The following is a 14,576-nucleotide window of genomic DNA, read 5'->3' on the forward strand; positions in this document are numbered from 1 at the left end:
TCTGGGTTACATGGCAATAGGAAGTTATCCCTCAGGACTTCAAGAATGTTTCTATTGTCCATCTCTATAAAGAAAAAAGGAAAAAGGTTGTCCTATGACAATCACAGGGGATGAGGAGGTCTATCTCTTAGTCATTACCTGCAAGATTATTCCTAGAGTTTTCCTTAATAAACTAATCTTTTATCTGGAAGATGGTCATCTACCCAAGAGCCAGTGTAGCTTCACAAAAGGCCAAGAAATAGTCATTTGGGTGTTTACTGCCGAACAAGTCAAGGAGAAATGCCAGTAAAAGAAGCAAGGTCCACATGCAATATTCAAGACCTTTGATACTGAAAATCATGAGGGTTTGTGGAAGATCATAGCAAAATTTGGTTGCTCCAAAAAGTTTATCAGTATCATATTCAAGTTTCATGATGGCATACTTGCATGGGTTCTGGATAATATACAATGCTTTCATGCTTTTTTAGTCACCAATAGAGTGAAACAGGGCTGTGTGCTTGCTCTTATGCTTTTTATTATTTTTTTTACTTTTTTGTAGTAAATTTATTTATTTTTAATACACATTGTTTTATGACTCATTTTGTAAGAGAAAAAAATCAGAGCAAAAGGGAAAAACCATGGTAAAAAAATTTCAAAAAAAGAGAAGTGAACATAGAATGTTTTGATTTACATTCAGTTTCCTTAGATCTTTTTCTGGATGTAGATGACATTTTCTGTCCAAAATATTGGGATTGTTTTGGATCACTGAATCACTGAGAAGAACCAAGCCTTTCATCGCACATTGTTGCTGTTATTGTGTACAATGTATCCCTGGTTCTGGTTATTTTGCTTAGCATCAGTTCATGTAAATATTTCCAGACCTTTCTATAATCAGCTTGTTTATCATCTTTTATAGAACAATAATATTCCATTACCTTCGTGTACCACAGCTTGTTCAACCATTCCCTAATTTACGGACATCTACCCCTTTTCCAATTCTTTACTATCACAAAAAGAGTTGCTACAAACATTTTTGCACATATGAGTCCTTTTCCCTCCTTTATGATTTCCTTGAGATACAGATCCAATAATGGCAATGCTGGGTCAAAGAATATGCACAGTTTGATACCCCTTTGGGCATAGTTTCAAACTGCTCTCCAGAATGGTTGGATCCATTCACAATTCCACCAACAATGTATCAGTGTCCCAGTTTTCCCACATCCCCTCCAACATTCATCATTATCTTTTCTTAGTCAATCTGAGAGATGAGGTAGTAGCTCAGAGTTATTTTAATTTGCATTTCACTAATCAGTAGTGTTTTATCCCATGCTTTTTAATATAATGTCCAAGCTAGCTCTCTGGAGGACCTTGAGATCAGCCCAAGTTCTTGGTCTTAGTGGAGGAGTGAAGGAGGCAAGAGGGCCATGTGGCTGGTCAAAGATGTAGTCTGGAATCTGGAGTCTTTTGTGTCTGTGGCTGAGAGCTATGTCTGAGAGTTGTGGCCGAGAGAGCTGTTGCTGAGAAAGTTGTGGCTGAAAAAGAGCTATATCTCTGAGACTCCCTTTAAATACTCCAGTACAATTAGGATCATTCATTACATCACACTGAGCATGCACAACTGTAAAACATTACATCACCATATTACCCTAAGTATATGCCAACTAGATTGATTACATCATTACATTACATTAAATATGTGCTTAGTGAACCATTATCTCACATTAAGTAGGTACTTAACTATAAATGCCCTGCTATACTAGATTTAAGCACAACTTTTCAGAGTTCCTGCCCTCTACATTTGAGCATGAAGTTTTCAGCAACATTGCCAGACATCTTCAATGAGAACAAAAATAGCATCAAGGTCAGCCAGTAATGACCATTATTTAATATGAAAAAGCTATAAGTCAAAAGTAAAGATGATTCTGAGTTCAATGCATTCTCTGAGGCTGAGATGCAATATTGACCCTTACAAAACTTTGTGTTCTAAATTTCCCCTCCTTCCCCCCACCCTCTTCCCTAGATGGCAAGTAATCCAACATATGTTAAACAAGTTAAAAAATATATTAGATATATTTTATTATTTTTTTAAATTTATTAAATAAATGTGTATATATTTACATAATAATCTTGCTGCACAAGAAAAATCAGACCAAAAAGAAAAAAAATGAGAAAGAAAACAAAATACAAGCAAACAACAACAAAAAGAGTGAAAATACTATGTTGTGATCTATACTCAGTTCCCACAATCTTCTCTCTGGGTGTAGATGGCTCTTTTCATCAAAAGATCATTAGAACTGGCCTGAATCGGAGGAATACAGAGAGGCTTGGAGAGACCAACTGATGCTGAGTGAAATGAATAGAACCAGAAGATCACTGTACATTTCAATGTTGTATGAAGATGTATTCTGATGGAAGTGGATATCTTCAACATAAAGAAGATTCAACTCACTTCCAGTTGATCAATGATGGACAGAAACAATTACACCCAGAGAAGGAACACTGGGAAGTGAATGTAAATTGTTAGCACTACTGTCTATCTACCCAGGTTACTTACACCTTTGGAATCTAATACTTAATGTGCAACAAGAAAATGGGATTTACACACATATATTGTATCTAGGTTATATTGTAACCTAGGGGAGGGAGTAGAGGGAGGGAGGGGATAATTTGGAAAAATGAATACAAGGGATAATGTTATAAAAAAAAAATTACTCATGCATATATATTGTCAAAAAAATTATAATTATTAAAAAAAAAACTGGCCTGAATCATCTCATTATTGGAAAGAGCCATGTCCATCAGAATTGATCATCATGTAGTCTTGTTGTTGTGTACAATGATCTCTTGATTCTACTCACTTCACTTAGCATCTGTTCATGCAGGTCTCTCCAAGCCTCTCTAAAATCATCCTACTGATCGTTTCTTATAGAATAATAATATTCCATAGCATTCATATCCATATGGATTGATTCTCTCCCACTTGTGCTAATTTTGGCCTGACAATACCAAGAAAACAGAGGTTCTCCACAAGCCATCATACATAGAACCATTACTTACAACAAATGGAGAAATTTTTAAATTTTAAATTCTGTAAATAAGTTCACTTTGCAGGGTTGAACACATAGATGATAAAGCTGATACAAGCATTTCCAGAATTAGCTCTGTGTTGGGAGTCTCAGAAGGACTAAAGCACCATTGCCATGACTTCATTGTTGTATGTCTGTGAAACCAGTGCCATGACAGAAAACTGAATGATTCCATTTGGATTGTCCTAGGAAGATCTTAAAGCAAACCTGCAAAAGAAGTAAGTTGGACACTGAGTTCCTTTCTCTAGCAGAATTGTCAAGCATTCATACTCTACTGTAGAGAGCATAATAGTGATGAGCTGACCATATTGTTCAAATGCCAAACATGTTAATCCAAAAGACTATTTTAAAGAAAACTTACTGAAAACAAATACACAGATGTTTAAAAAAAAAAAATGCTATATACCCTTTGACCCAGCAGTGCTACTACTGGGCTTATATCCCAAAGAAATACTAAAGAAGAGAAAGGGACCCGTATGTGCCAAAATGTTTGTGGCAGCCCTTTTTGTAGTGGCTAGAAACTGGAAAATGAATGGATGCCCATCAATTGGAGAATGGTTAGGTAAATTAGGGTATATGAATGTTATGGAATATTATTTCTCTATAAGAAATGACCAGCAGGATGAATACAAAGAGGTTTGGAGAGACTTACATCAACTGATGCTGAGTGAAATGAGCAGAACCAGAAGATCATTATACACTTCAACAATGATACTGTATGAGGATGTATGCTGATGGAAGTGGATATCTTCAACATAAAGAAGATCCAATTCAGTTCCAGTTGATCAATGATGGACAGAAACAGCTACACCCAGAGAAGGAACACTGGGAATTGAGTGTTAAATGTTTGCACTATTGTCTTTCTACCCAGGTTACTTATACCTTCGGAATCCAATTCTTACTGTGCAACAAGAAATTTGGTTTTACACACATATAATGTATCTAGGTTATACTGTAACACATTTAATATGTATGGAATTGCCTGTCATCTAGGGGAGGGAGTAGTGGGAGGGAGGGGAAAATTTGGAAAAATGAATACAAGGGATAATGTTGTTAAAAAAAAAAAATTACCCATGCATATGTACTGTCAAAAAATTATACTTATAAAATTAATTTTTAAAAAGTTTTTTAAAATTCTACAAAGACACTCTCAAAGTCTCTCCGAAGAACTTTAGAATAGATTGTAAAATATGAGGTGTAAATTATTTATTTTAGGGTAGCTAGGTGGAGTAGTGGATAGAGCACCAACTCTTAAGTCAGGAGGACCTGAGTTCAAATGTGATCTTAGACACTTAATACTTCCTAGCTGTGTGACCCTGGACACTTAACCCCAATTGCCTCAGGGAAAAAAAATTATTTGTAGGTATACAGGTATTATATGCAGGTAAAGCATTCCAAATTTGTATTGGTATGATCAGCCACAGTTGGATACACCGAACATTGACCCTAACATAGTGATGTTATTTTGGTCCTCTTTGAGTATGAAGGACAACAACCAACAACCAACCACGTATCAGGCATTGTGCTAAGTGCTTTATAATTTTCATTTTATATGATCTTCCAACAAAACTGAGAAGGAGTTGTTATTATTATTCCCATTTTACCATTGAAAAACTGAGGCAAATAGGGGTTAAGTGACTTGACTAGGGACACACAGCTAAGTAAGTGAATGAGATCATATTTGAAATTAGGACTCTGACTCCAAAGACAGCTCTCTATCCACTGTACCACCTAATTTAATAATCTGAGAATGTCAGCAATCTAAGAATCATTGGACATATGAATTATTTCTAAGGCATTTTTGACCATTAAAAAAATCTACTATAAGTTATTTATTCTATTTAATTTTTTCTATTTAGTATTAGTGTGAAATATTTATTTAATCCCATTTTATTTTGCTATTACATAATTTAGCAAAATTTTAATCCTTCTTTTGCCACAATACTAAATAATAAAGTTTAATATAGTAGAGATTTGTGAATCTGTCTTTGCTCAGATTTTATCATCCTCAACATATCCAAATTCTAGAAAAAGTCATTATTTGGGCCACTAGAGTGTTAGGTCCAACAGGACTAAAGTGAAGATAGGGCAATTATTTCATGTTTGCCTTTAATGACACTCTGAGGGAATGATGTCCCAAGAGTCAGGTAAACACACCTGTGTTTCCCTTATTACCCCTCAACATTTGCTCCTGCAATGGGAACTGAAGATAAGAATTCATATTAGCCCCAGTGAGTCACTCTTCTTCTGGAATATGTTAGGAATTGCTCCAGTTTAGCAGAGGAAAGGAAGAAAACTTTGGGGCTTTTCATGACAGTGAAGTCAACAAGGTCCTTCCAAGTAAGATGTGTTGCATAGGAAATTTTATCAATGTATGACCTTATACAAATTTTTTATAAGATTCCTCAATTTTATTTTTTTTTAAATCGCCATTTTATTTTACCTTTCATTGACAAATATAGGTATTCAAGTCTATGAACTCATTTTAAAGAAATGTTTTATTAACAGAAACCTGCAGATCAAAATTATAGATTGAATTATCCATATAACAATAAACTTTAACCTATTTTCAGTTTTTTTTAAATGTATATTTATTATCTTTAACAAGATAAGAATAAGAGGGTAATTTTTTACTTCTATGTTCTCTTCTAATCACCTTTTCTTCTGTGTACTTTTCATGAATTTTGTTATTTTTCACACATAGTCATAACTGTTTTTGCTGTTTTCTTCACTCTGCATCACATTACTTTTATTTTTTTAAGATTTTTTTATGGTAAAATAATATGTGCTCAAACTGAAATACCACAACTTATTCAGTCATTTCACTCTCAAATGACATGTAAGTTGTTTTTAGTTTTTGATAATTTAAAAATAAATAAGCTGTTATCAATTTTTTTTGTAATTTAAAAAAATTTTTTTGTTATGGTGATGATGGTTCATCTTTGGAGAGGACCAATGACATCATAATAGTGATGTTGTGCATGGATAGGATTTAAGTGTGACAGAGCTATGCAAAGTCATAAACCTCACTCTCTCCTCTAGAATCATCAGAGTCAATGTCAGAACTGGTGATGACCCAGGATTCAGTCTGCTGATATGGTAGTTCTCAAAGTAACACTAAGTGTTTCAAAGATATTTTAATTAGTTTTCTCATCAAAGCTGGGCGTTTGCTTTGCCTCAGGAAGATAGAAAGAGTCTAGGTGATGGTGCAATGGAAAAAGCACCAGACCTGAAGTCAGGAAGACCCAAATTCAAACCACTCCAAACACTTAACACTTTCTAACCGTGTGACACTGGGTAAATCACTTGACTTCAACAGCCTCACCTGAAAAAGAAATAGTTTAATCATATCAATAAAATAGTATAGTATCATCTTCAGCAAAATGAGGTTCCATCTTCACATATCCAAATTGCAAATAATGCCTATTTAAAGTGTTTTAACTGACAGTTACTGAGATTCAGAGATTTGCCACCACTTTTGAAATGTTTAAAAATGTTATAAATTAAAAATTTTATTAGCAACCTTCAACAGACAATTTTTAAATGCAACATGAGCAAAATAATATTTTTTAAAAAAAACTTTAACATTTGACAAAACAGAATAAAAGGAATCAACAAACAATAAATTGATGTGTCTTTCTGTCCCTTTCCAATCCATCAGTTTTGCTGCATTTGATCTTGTTCTTGTTCTCCCTGCTTCTTTCTCTTCCTCCCTTCCTCTCTCTCTCCCTCTCCCTTTCTCTGTCTCTTCTCTCCTCTTCTCCTCTCCTATCTTTTTCTCTTCTCTCCTCTTCTCTTCCCTCTCCATCTCTCTCTCTTTCTTTCCATTCATTTACCCACTCATCTATACTTCCCTCCTGGTAAGAATAGAGAGACCCATGCACTTCGATGCAGTTCTCCTTCTGATGATCATGCTTTTCATCACTCTCTGAAACCAGGATCAAAAGAACAGAAGGGACCTCATCATTTTATAGATGAGGAAACAAACCAGGGGAGATACAGGGATTTACCTAGAGCCACAGAGGGAGCAAATCTCAGAGGAAAACTATACTGAAGCCAGGTCCTCTGACTCCAGAGCTAGGGGTCTTGCTACTATCTTTTTATTCTTCTTTTTATGCTTCATATTTACAAATTTTAAAAATATTCCATTACATGAATATGCAATAATTTATTCTGTCAATCTCTAAAAGACATATAGGTCTTGTGATCCTTAATGGATTCTTTCAATGTATATTTTACTCTCTGATTTTATGAAGGCAGTTGATAATTTCTCAAAAGATGATGTGTAGGCTTTTTTCCCCCATCATTTCTTTCAAGTAATCCAATAATTCTTAAATTATCTTTCCTGTATCTGTTTTCTAGGTCAGTTATTTTTCCAATATGATCCTTCACATTTTCTTCTGTTTTCATTCTTTTGATTTTGTTATATTGCTTCTTGACGAATCATGGAGTCATTAGCTCCCACTTGACCACTTCTAATTTATAAAGAATGATTTTCTTCAATGAGTTTTTGTAGTACCTTTCCCAATTGACCAATTCTGTTTTTTAAGGAGTTCCTCTCTTCAGTGAATTTTAGTGCATCTTTTTAGCAGTCATTTTAAATGGAATTTCTCTATCTCTTCCTGCTGGACTTTGCTGGTAGTATATAGAAATGTTGATGATTTGTATGGATTTTTTACACACTGCAACTTTGATCAAGTTGTTAAATTATTTAAACTAGTTTAAATGATTTTATAGGATTTTCTATGTTTCCTGATCTATAAGTGATAGTTTTATTTCCTCACTGCCTATTCTGATTTCTTCAACTTTTTTTCTTGTTTTTATTTTTTGTTTTGTTTTGTTTTTTGCTATAGCTGACATTTTTAGTACAATATTGCATAAATAGTGGTGAAAATGGGTATACTTGCTTTGCCCCTGATCTTAATGGAAAGATGGCTAGTTTATCCCTATTACACATGTTTTCTTATAGTTTTAAATAGTCCTTGAATTCAGGAGGACCCGAGTTCAAATCTGGTCTCAGACACTTAACACTTCCTAGCTGTGTGACCCTGGGCAAGTCACTTAACCCCAGCCTCAGGGAAAAAAAAATAGATATTATGTATCATTTTGAGGAAAGCTGTTGTGACTGCATTAATACCTTGGATATTGTAGAATCGGTGGGAGTCAGGATAAGCAAAAAGTCTTTATTCTTGGTCTTTTGGGGTCCCCTTCAGGGGATTAAATATAGGAATCGCCAGACCTCCTTTCTCTCTTTTTCACAGCCAAAGAGTGAATCTGCTTGTCCTACTCCACCCTCTGATCTCTCTCACCCTTCTCTGTCCACATCCACAGATCCAGCCAGCACAGAGTTGAGTAGGGTCATCCTCCAAGCATATGTTTATAGGGTATTGTCCAATTGGTAATTAGCCTCAAGTGCTCTGTTATCTTGGTTAAGTGCATCTGCTCAGTTCTAGTCCTTTACATCTCCCGCTTTCTTTTGTTTTAGAACATAGGTGGTCAGGCCATCCCTGACTTCTCAGGAATGGAGGTGAAAATACCGAAAAGGAGGTGATCATGTCCCCCTGACATCTCAGAATGGAAGATGAAAAGCACTAAAGGGAAATGGGGATTGTTAGCGGGTTTCTGGGCTGAAGGGTCTTATTAGAGACAGGTATGCACAAACCCATCAGTATGGGAGGTATTACACAAGCACATAGCAATAACACACAGGCTATTAGTGATGGTTCTCCCCACAGAGCAGGCTTGATGTGGTGTAACAAATATGAATTGTACATGCAAGTAGTGATATAACAAACAATATAAATCAACATGGTCTTGTAAAAGATTTCCAGAAGTCCTCGAAGGAGGGTATGTAAACATCAGTCACATATATTCCTTCTTTAGCAGCCAAGAGATAGTCCAAAACCAATCCATTGCTTCATGTATCAGGGAATCCAATGATCCCCATGAGATTTTGAAGTCCTGCAACAGTCTTTTTATATGTTAGGGAATACAATAATTCCTACAGGTTTTGAAGTCCTACAACAATCTTATCATGTCTCAGAGAATCCAATAATTCCTGAGGGTTTTCAAGTCCTAGAATAGTCTTATTATGTCTCAGAGAATCCAATGATTCTTGAGGGCTTTGAAGTCCAACAATTTTTGATGTCCATGAATCAAACGCCATAACTGCCAGGCTCTTTCAGTGATGGGCACAGTCAGCAATGGAACCACCCGATGTTTCTTGGATCTTCTCCTTCGTTTCAAAGGTCTGCTCCATCTCTCTCTGATGGACAAGGAGAATATGGATCGTTGGCACCCATCTGATTCCTTCTCCATACATACAAGCAAACCCAAGCAGTTAACCTATGTGGTCCCTTCCATTCACCACTTTCTGGGTCTCTCCACATCACCTGTGATTATCTAAAGATAGTGGAGCTGTTGGCACTGGACACTGCCCTTCCGGTGGATTATAAAACCTGTCTGCCAGAGCCAGTGCATCTTTATGAAAGATTAAGAAGTTAATAGTATAAAGGGCTAAATTAGAAGTTCTCTAGGGTTACCTGTGGCATAATTAGCCTCAAGTGCTCGGTTATCTCAGTTAAATGCATCTGTTCAGTGCTAGCCCTTTACAGAAAGCTCCATTTATTCCTATGCTTTGTAGTGGCTTTTAAAAGGAATTACTGTTATATTTCATTCAGAGATTTTTCTGCATCTATTGAGAAAATACTATGATTTTTGATGTTTTTGTTATAGATATGGTCAATTATGCTGATGGCTTTCCTAATATTACACCAGCTCTGCATTTCTGGTATGTACCTCACCTGATAATAATATATGATCTTTGTGACATACTGATATAATCTCCTTGTTGGTGACTTATTTAAAATTTTTGCATAAATATTCATCAGGGAAATTGGTCTATAGTTTTCTTTCTGTTTTAACTCTTATTGGTTTAACTATCAGCACCATAATTGTATCATAAAAGGAAAACTGATAGGATTCCTTCTTTGCCTACTTTCCCAAATAGTTCATATAGTATTGGAATTAATTTTTCTCTAAATGTTTAGTAAAACTCATTTGATGAATCCAACTGGTCTTGAGGATTTATTAAGGGATCTCATTTATGGTTTGTTTATTTTCTATTTCCAAGATAAGATTATTTAAGCATTCTATTTCCTCATCTGTTAATCTGAGCAATTTATATTTTTGTAAACATTCATCCATTTCACTTAGATTTAAGGTGTGTTGGTATATAATTGAGAAAAATAACTTTCTATTAATTGCTCTCATTTTTTCCTCATTGGTGGTGAATGCACTCTTTTCATTTTTGATCTGGTCCTTTGGTTTTCTTTTCTTTTATCAAATAAATCAGTGGTTTACCTATTTAATTAGGGTTTTTTTTTCCTTCTCAATGATATCTCCTAGTTTTATTTATTACTAGTTCAATATCTTTCCTACTTTCAATTTTATTAATTGCTCCTTTGATTTTCAACTTAGTGTTCAATTGGGAAGTTTAAATTTGTTCTTTTTCTAATTTTTTTAGGTTGCATCTGCAATTCATTGATGAATTCATTCTTTATCTTAGCAATGCAAGCTTTTGGAGATATAAAAATTTCCCCTAAATACTATTTTGCCTGTATCTCATAAATTTTAGCATGCTATTTTATTGTTATCATACTCTTTAATAAAATTATTGTTTCTATGATTTATTCTGTGACCCACTCAGTCGTTAGTATTAAATTATTTAGTTTCCAATTAATTTTTAATCTGTGTCATGGCCTTTTGTTGAATATAATTTTACATTACAGTCTGAAAGAGATGCACTTAATATTTCTGCTTTCCTGCACAGTTTGTATAGTTTTTATGCCCTGATGCATGGTCAATTTTTGTGAAGACATCATGTATAGCTGAGGAAAATGTATATTATTTTCTACTCCCATTCAATTTTTCTCCATAAGTCTATCTAATCTAACTTCTCCAAAATTCTATTTATCTCCTTAACTTTTTTCTTGTTATTTCAGGTTTTGATTTATCTAGTTATGAAAGGAGAATAGCTTTATTTTTTCCATATGTAGCCTGTGAGGTGTTCAGGGAGGACCAGCACCAATGATGCAAGGGCTTGCCAAGATTTTTTCAGGGCTGCTCATCCATCTTTGGTGTCACCCAACTTTTTCCTGTAACTCCAAAAATCTAGTTTTATGGTGGCCAGATCCTGGTAAAACTATCCTGGAAGATAGGTTAAGTCAAGTTGAGAGTAACCCATTGGAAGCCAAAAACCTACTGGAGTTAAGGGAATGTCTACCACAAACAAGCATATAATGAGTTCTCCTAACAGAAAGAGTAAAATTTGTTCCAGGGCCAAGAAGGCAGCTGAGATGTTTGCACTGTGTAGCTCTTCTGGTTTGGTCAGACATTGAAGATGTCAAAGTCATCCACTACTGCATCCTGAGCCACTGCTAGTAATCTTATCATTTGTCTGGACACTAAACTTTGGTGACTCTTAGGGGAAAAAGAGAGCAACTTTGCACAACTCTGTCTCACTTAAATTCAATTCATATGCAAGTCATCACTCTGTGATCTCATTGATCCTCTTTGAAAAAGATGGACAAATAACATTTTCACCTGCAACTTACTTAATTTCTTTATGAATTCAGATGCTATGATATTTGGCATATGTATGTATAGTATTGACATTACTTGTCTATTGTACCTTTTAGCAAAATGTAGCTTCCTTGATTATCTCTGAACTAGATCTATTTTGTTTTTTGCTTTGTCTGAGATCTTGATTGCCACACCTGCTTTTTTTCTCAGTTAAAGAATATTAGATTCTGCGTTAGCCCCTTATTTTTACTCTGTGTGTGTCTCTGTTTCAAGTATATTTCTTGTAAATAAGATACTGTCAGATTCTGATTTTTGATTCATTCTGCTTTGCATTTGTTTTATAAGTGAGTTCATCCCATTTACATCCACAGTTATAATTACTGTGTATTTCTTTCCAGCCTATTTTTCACTATTTCTTCTTCTTTTTTTATCCTATCCCTTCTCAAAATTCTGTTTTGTTTTCTCATGACTGCTTCACTTAATCTACTTTCCCTTCTATTAGTCTCCTTCACCTTTGCAAAATCTATTTAAAATACTCCCTTTCTCGGGGCAACTAGGTGGTGCAGTGGATAGAGCACCAGCCCTGAATTCAGGAGGACCAGAGTTCAAATCTGGTCTCAGACACTTAACACTTCCTAGATATGTGACCCTGGGCAAGTCACTTAACCCCAGCCTCAAATAATTAGCCTGAACTATTCCAATAGCCTGTTATTGGTCTGCTTTCTACAAGTCTACAAGTCTCTCCCCATTCCAGTCTATTCAGTATACAGTGACCTTCTTTAAGGTACAGCTTCTAGTATATCACACTCCCTTTCCATATCAAGTAAACTCCAGTGGTTCCCTACCAACTCTAAGATTAAATATAAAATCCTATTTTGTATTCAAAGCCCTTCATAACCTAGCCCCTCCTGCTTTTCCATTCTTCTTGCTTTTCACTCTGCCATAGTGCTACTGGCCTCTTTGATGTTGCTCATCACTTTATCTTCTAGCTCCAGTCATTTTCACTGGCTGTTCCTCATTTCTGAAATGTTCTTTTTCCTCATTTCTGGTCTACTGTTGACTTCCTTGACTTCCAGCAAGCTTTTCTCAAACTCTCTCAATTCTAATGCCTTCCCTCTGTTGATTATTTTCCATTTATCCTTCACATAGCTTATTTGCACATGGGATTTTATATATGCTATTTCCCCCATTAGACTGTGAGATACTTGAGGGCAAGGTGTATCTGTGTCATAAATCTGCATGAAGCATTCATGAATATCAGGTTACTAAACTTGTATTTTATCTGAATTTAGATTTAGAAGCTATATTACATATATGGAAAAAGGAAACCAGTCCATTGTCACAGAATTTCTTCTCCTGGGACTTTCTAGTCAGCCAGAGCATCAGCAACTCCTCTTTGTATTATTTCTATACATGTATTTGATCACAGTTCTAGGGAACCTTCTCATCATCCTGGCCATTTTTACAGACTCTCACCTCCATGTTCCCATGTATTTTTTCCTTAGCAAATTGTCCTTTGTGGATATTTGTTTCACCTCAACCACAGTTCCCAAGATGTTGGTGAATCATGCCATTGGAAGTAAAACTATACCTTTTGGAGGGTGTCTGACACAAATGTACTTTTTATTTGTATTTGCGGACATGGACAATTTTCTTCTGGCTGTGATGGCCTATGACCGATTTGTGGCTATATGTCATCCCTTACACTATGCTACAAAAATGACCCATCATCTTTGTGCCCTTCTGTCTGTTGGATCCTGGATTGTTGCTAATCTGAATGCATTATTGCATACTCTCCTAATGGCTCATCTCACTTTCTGTGACAATAATGTCATCCCACACTTTTTCTGTGATGTGTCTCCTCTCATGAAGCTTTCCTGTTCTGATCCCTCACTCAACGAAATGGTGATTTTTACAGAAGGAGGTCTAATAATGATCACCCCATTCATCTGTATCTTGGCTTCTTATATCCGTATTGCTTTTGCTGTCCTGAGAATTCCATCTACAAAGGGAAAATGGAAAGCCTTTTCCACCTGTGGCTCTCACCTGGCTGTGGTCTCCCTCTTCTATGGCACCATAATTGCTGTGTATTTTAGTCCCTCTTCCACTCATTCAATAAAAAAAGATACAGCAGCAACTGTGATGTACACAGTGGTGACCCCCATGTTGAACCCTTTTATCTATAGCTTGAGGAATCAAGACATGAAAAGGGCTCTGACAAAATTGGTTGGTAGAAAAATCCCTACTTGATGCTTTCAAAAGTTCCATGGACCACAACTTAGATTGGGATTAGACTTGTGTTTTCATTGATATGGGGAACTTCCAGATGAGTAAACTCCCTCTACCAATATAGATTGGAATCTTCTCTGCAATTTAACTTTAGAATGTTATCTAGGGTATCAAAAAGTTAAATGACTTGGACAGGTCATACAGTCAGCATGTTTTAAGTAGAAGGATTTGAATGATTTAAATCCATATCTTCCTAGTGCTCAGGCTAGTTATCTATTCACTCTGTTGTCAGTTCCAGAGTCCACAGGGAAATAATAACTCACATTTATATCATATGTTAAGATTTCAAAGCTATTTCCTCAAAACATCTTTCTTGTATGTAGGTTATTTTAATATTGATGGATTGTTTTTTGTTTTTTTTTTAATTTTTTTATTTTAATCTGTGATTTCAGAAGTGTGGAACTGCTTAGGGTAGAAATCCCTACCTTTATCTAGATTCTGAAACATCTATGATTTATAGTATTTAGAGAGTAGAGTTGTCTAGAGCTATAAGAAGTTAAATGAATTTCCCAGAGCTATGCTGCTACTATGTTTCAGATGAAGAACTTGAACACTGGTCTTATTCTCAAACTTGCATTCTCGATATCTTTATACAATTAAAAAGTATTGAGGGTCTGTCAAAGAGTTTTTGTTTATGAG

The 14,576-nt window shown here is 35.4% G+C and overlaps 1 protein-coding gene across 1 annotated transcript; it reads left to right on the plus strand.

Annotated features, from left to right (window-relative positions):
- Window positions 1-12,962: 12,962 nt before the first annotated feature.
- On the plus strand, window positions 12,963-13,898 carry OR1F1 (olfactory receptor family 1 subfamily F member 1). The gene has a single exon (XM_074279960.1). The coding sequence runs from the start codon at window positions 12,963-12,965 to the stop codon at window positions 13,896-13,898; it is 936 nt and encodes a 311-aa protein (XP_074136061.1).
- Window positions 13,899-14,576: the final 678 nt, after the last annotated feature.

Source organism: Sminthopsis crassicaudata, chromosome 1 (assembly GCF_048593235.1).
Source record: "Sminthopsis crassicaudata isolate SCR6 chromosome 1, ASM4859323v1, whole genome shotgun sequence".
NCBI lineage: Eukaryota > Metazoa > Chordata > Mammalia > Dasyuromorphia > Dasyuridae > Sminthopsis > Sminthopsis crassicaudata.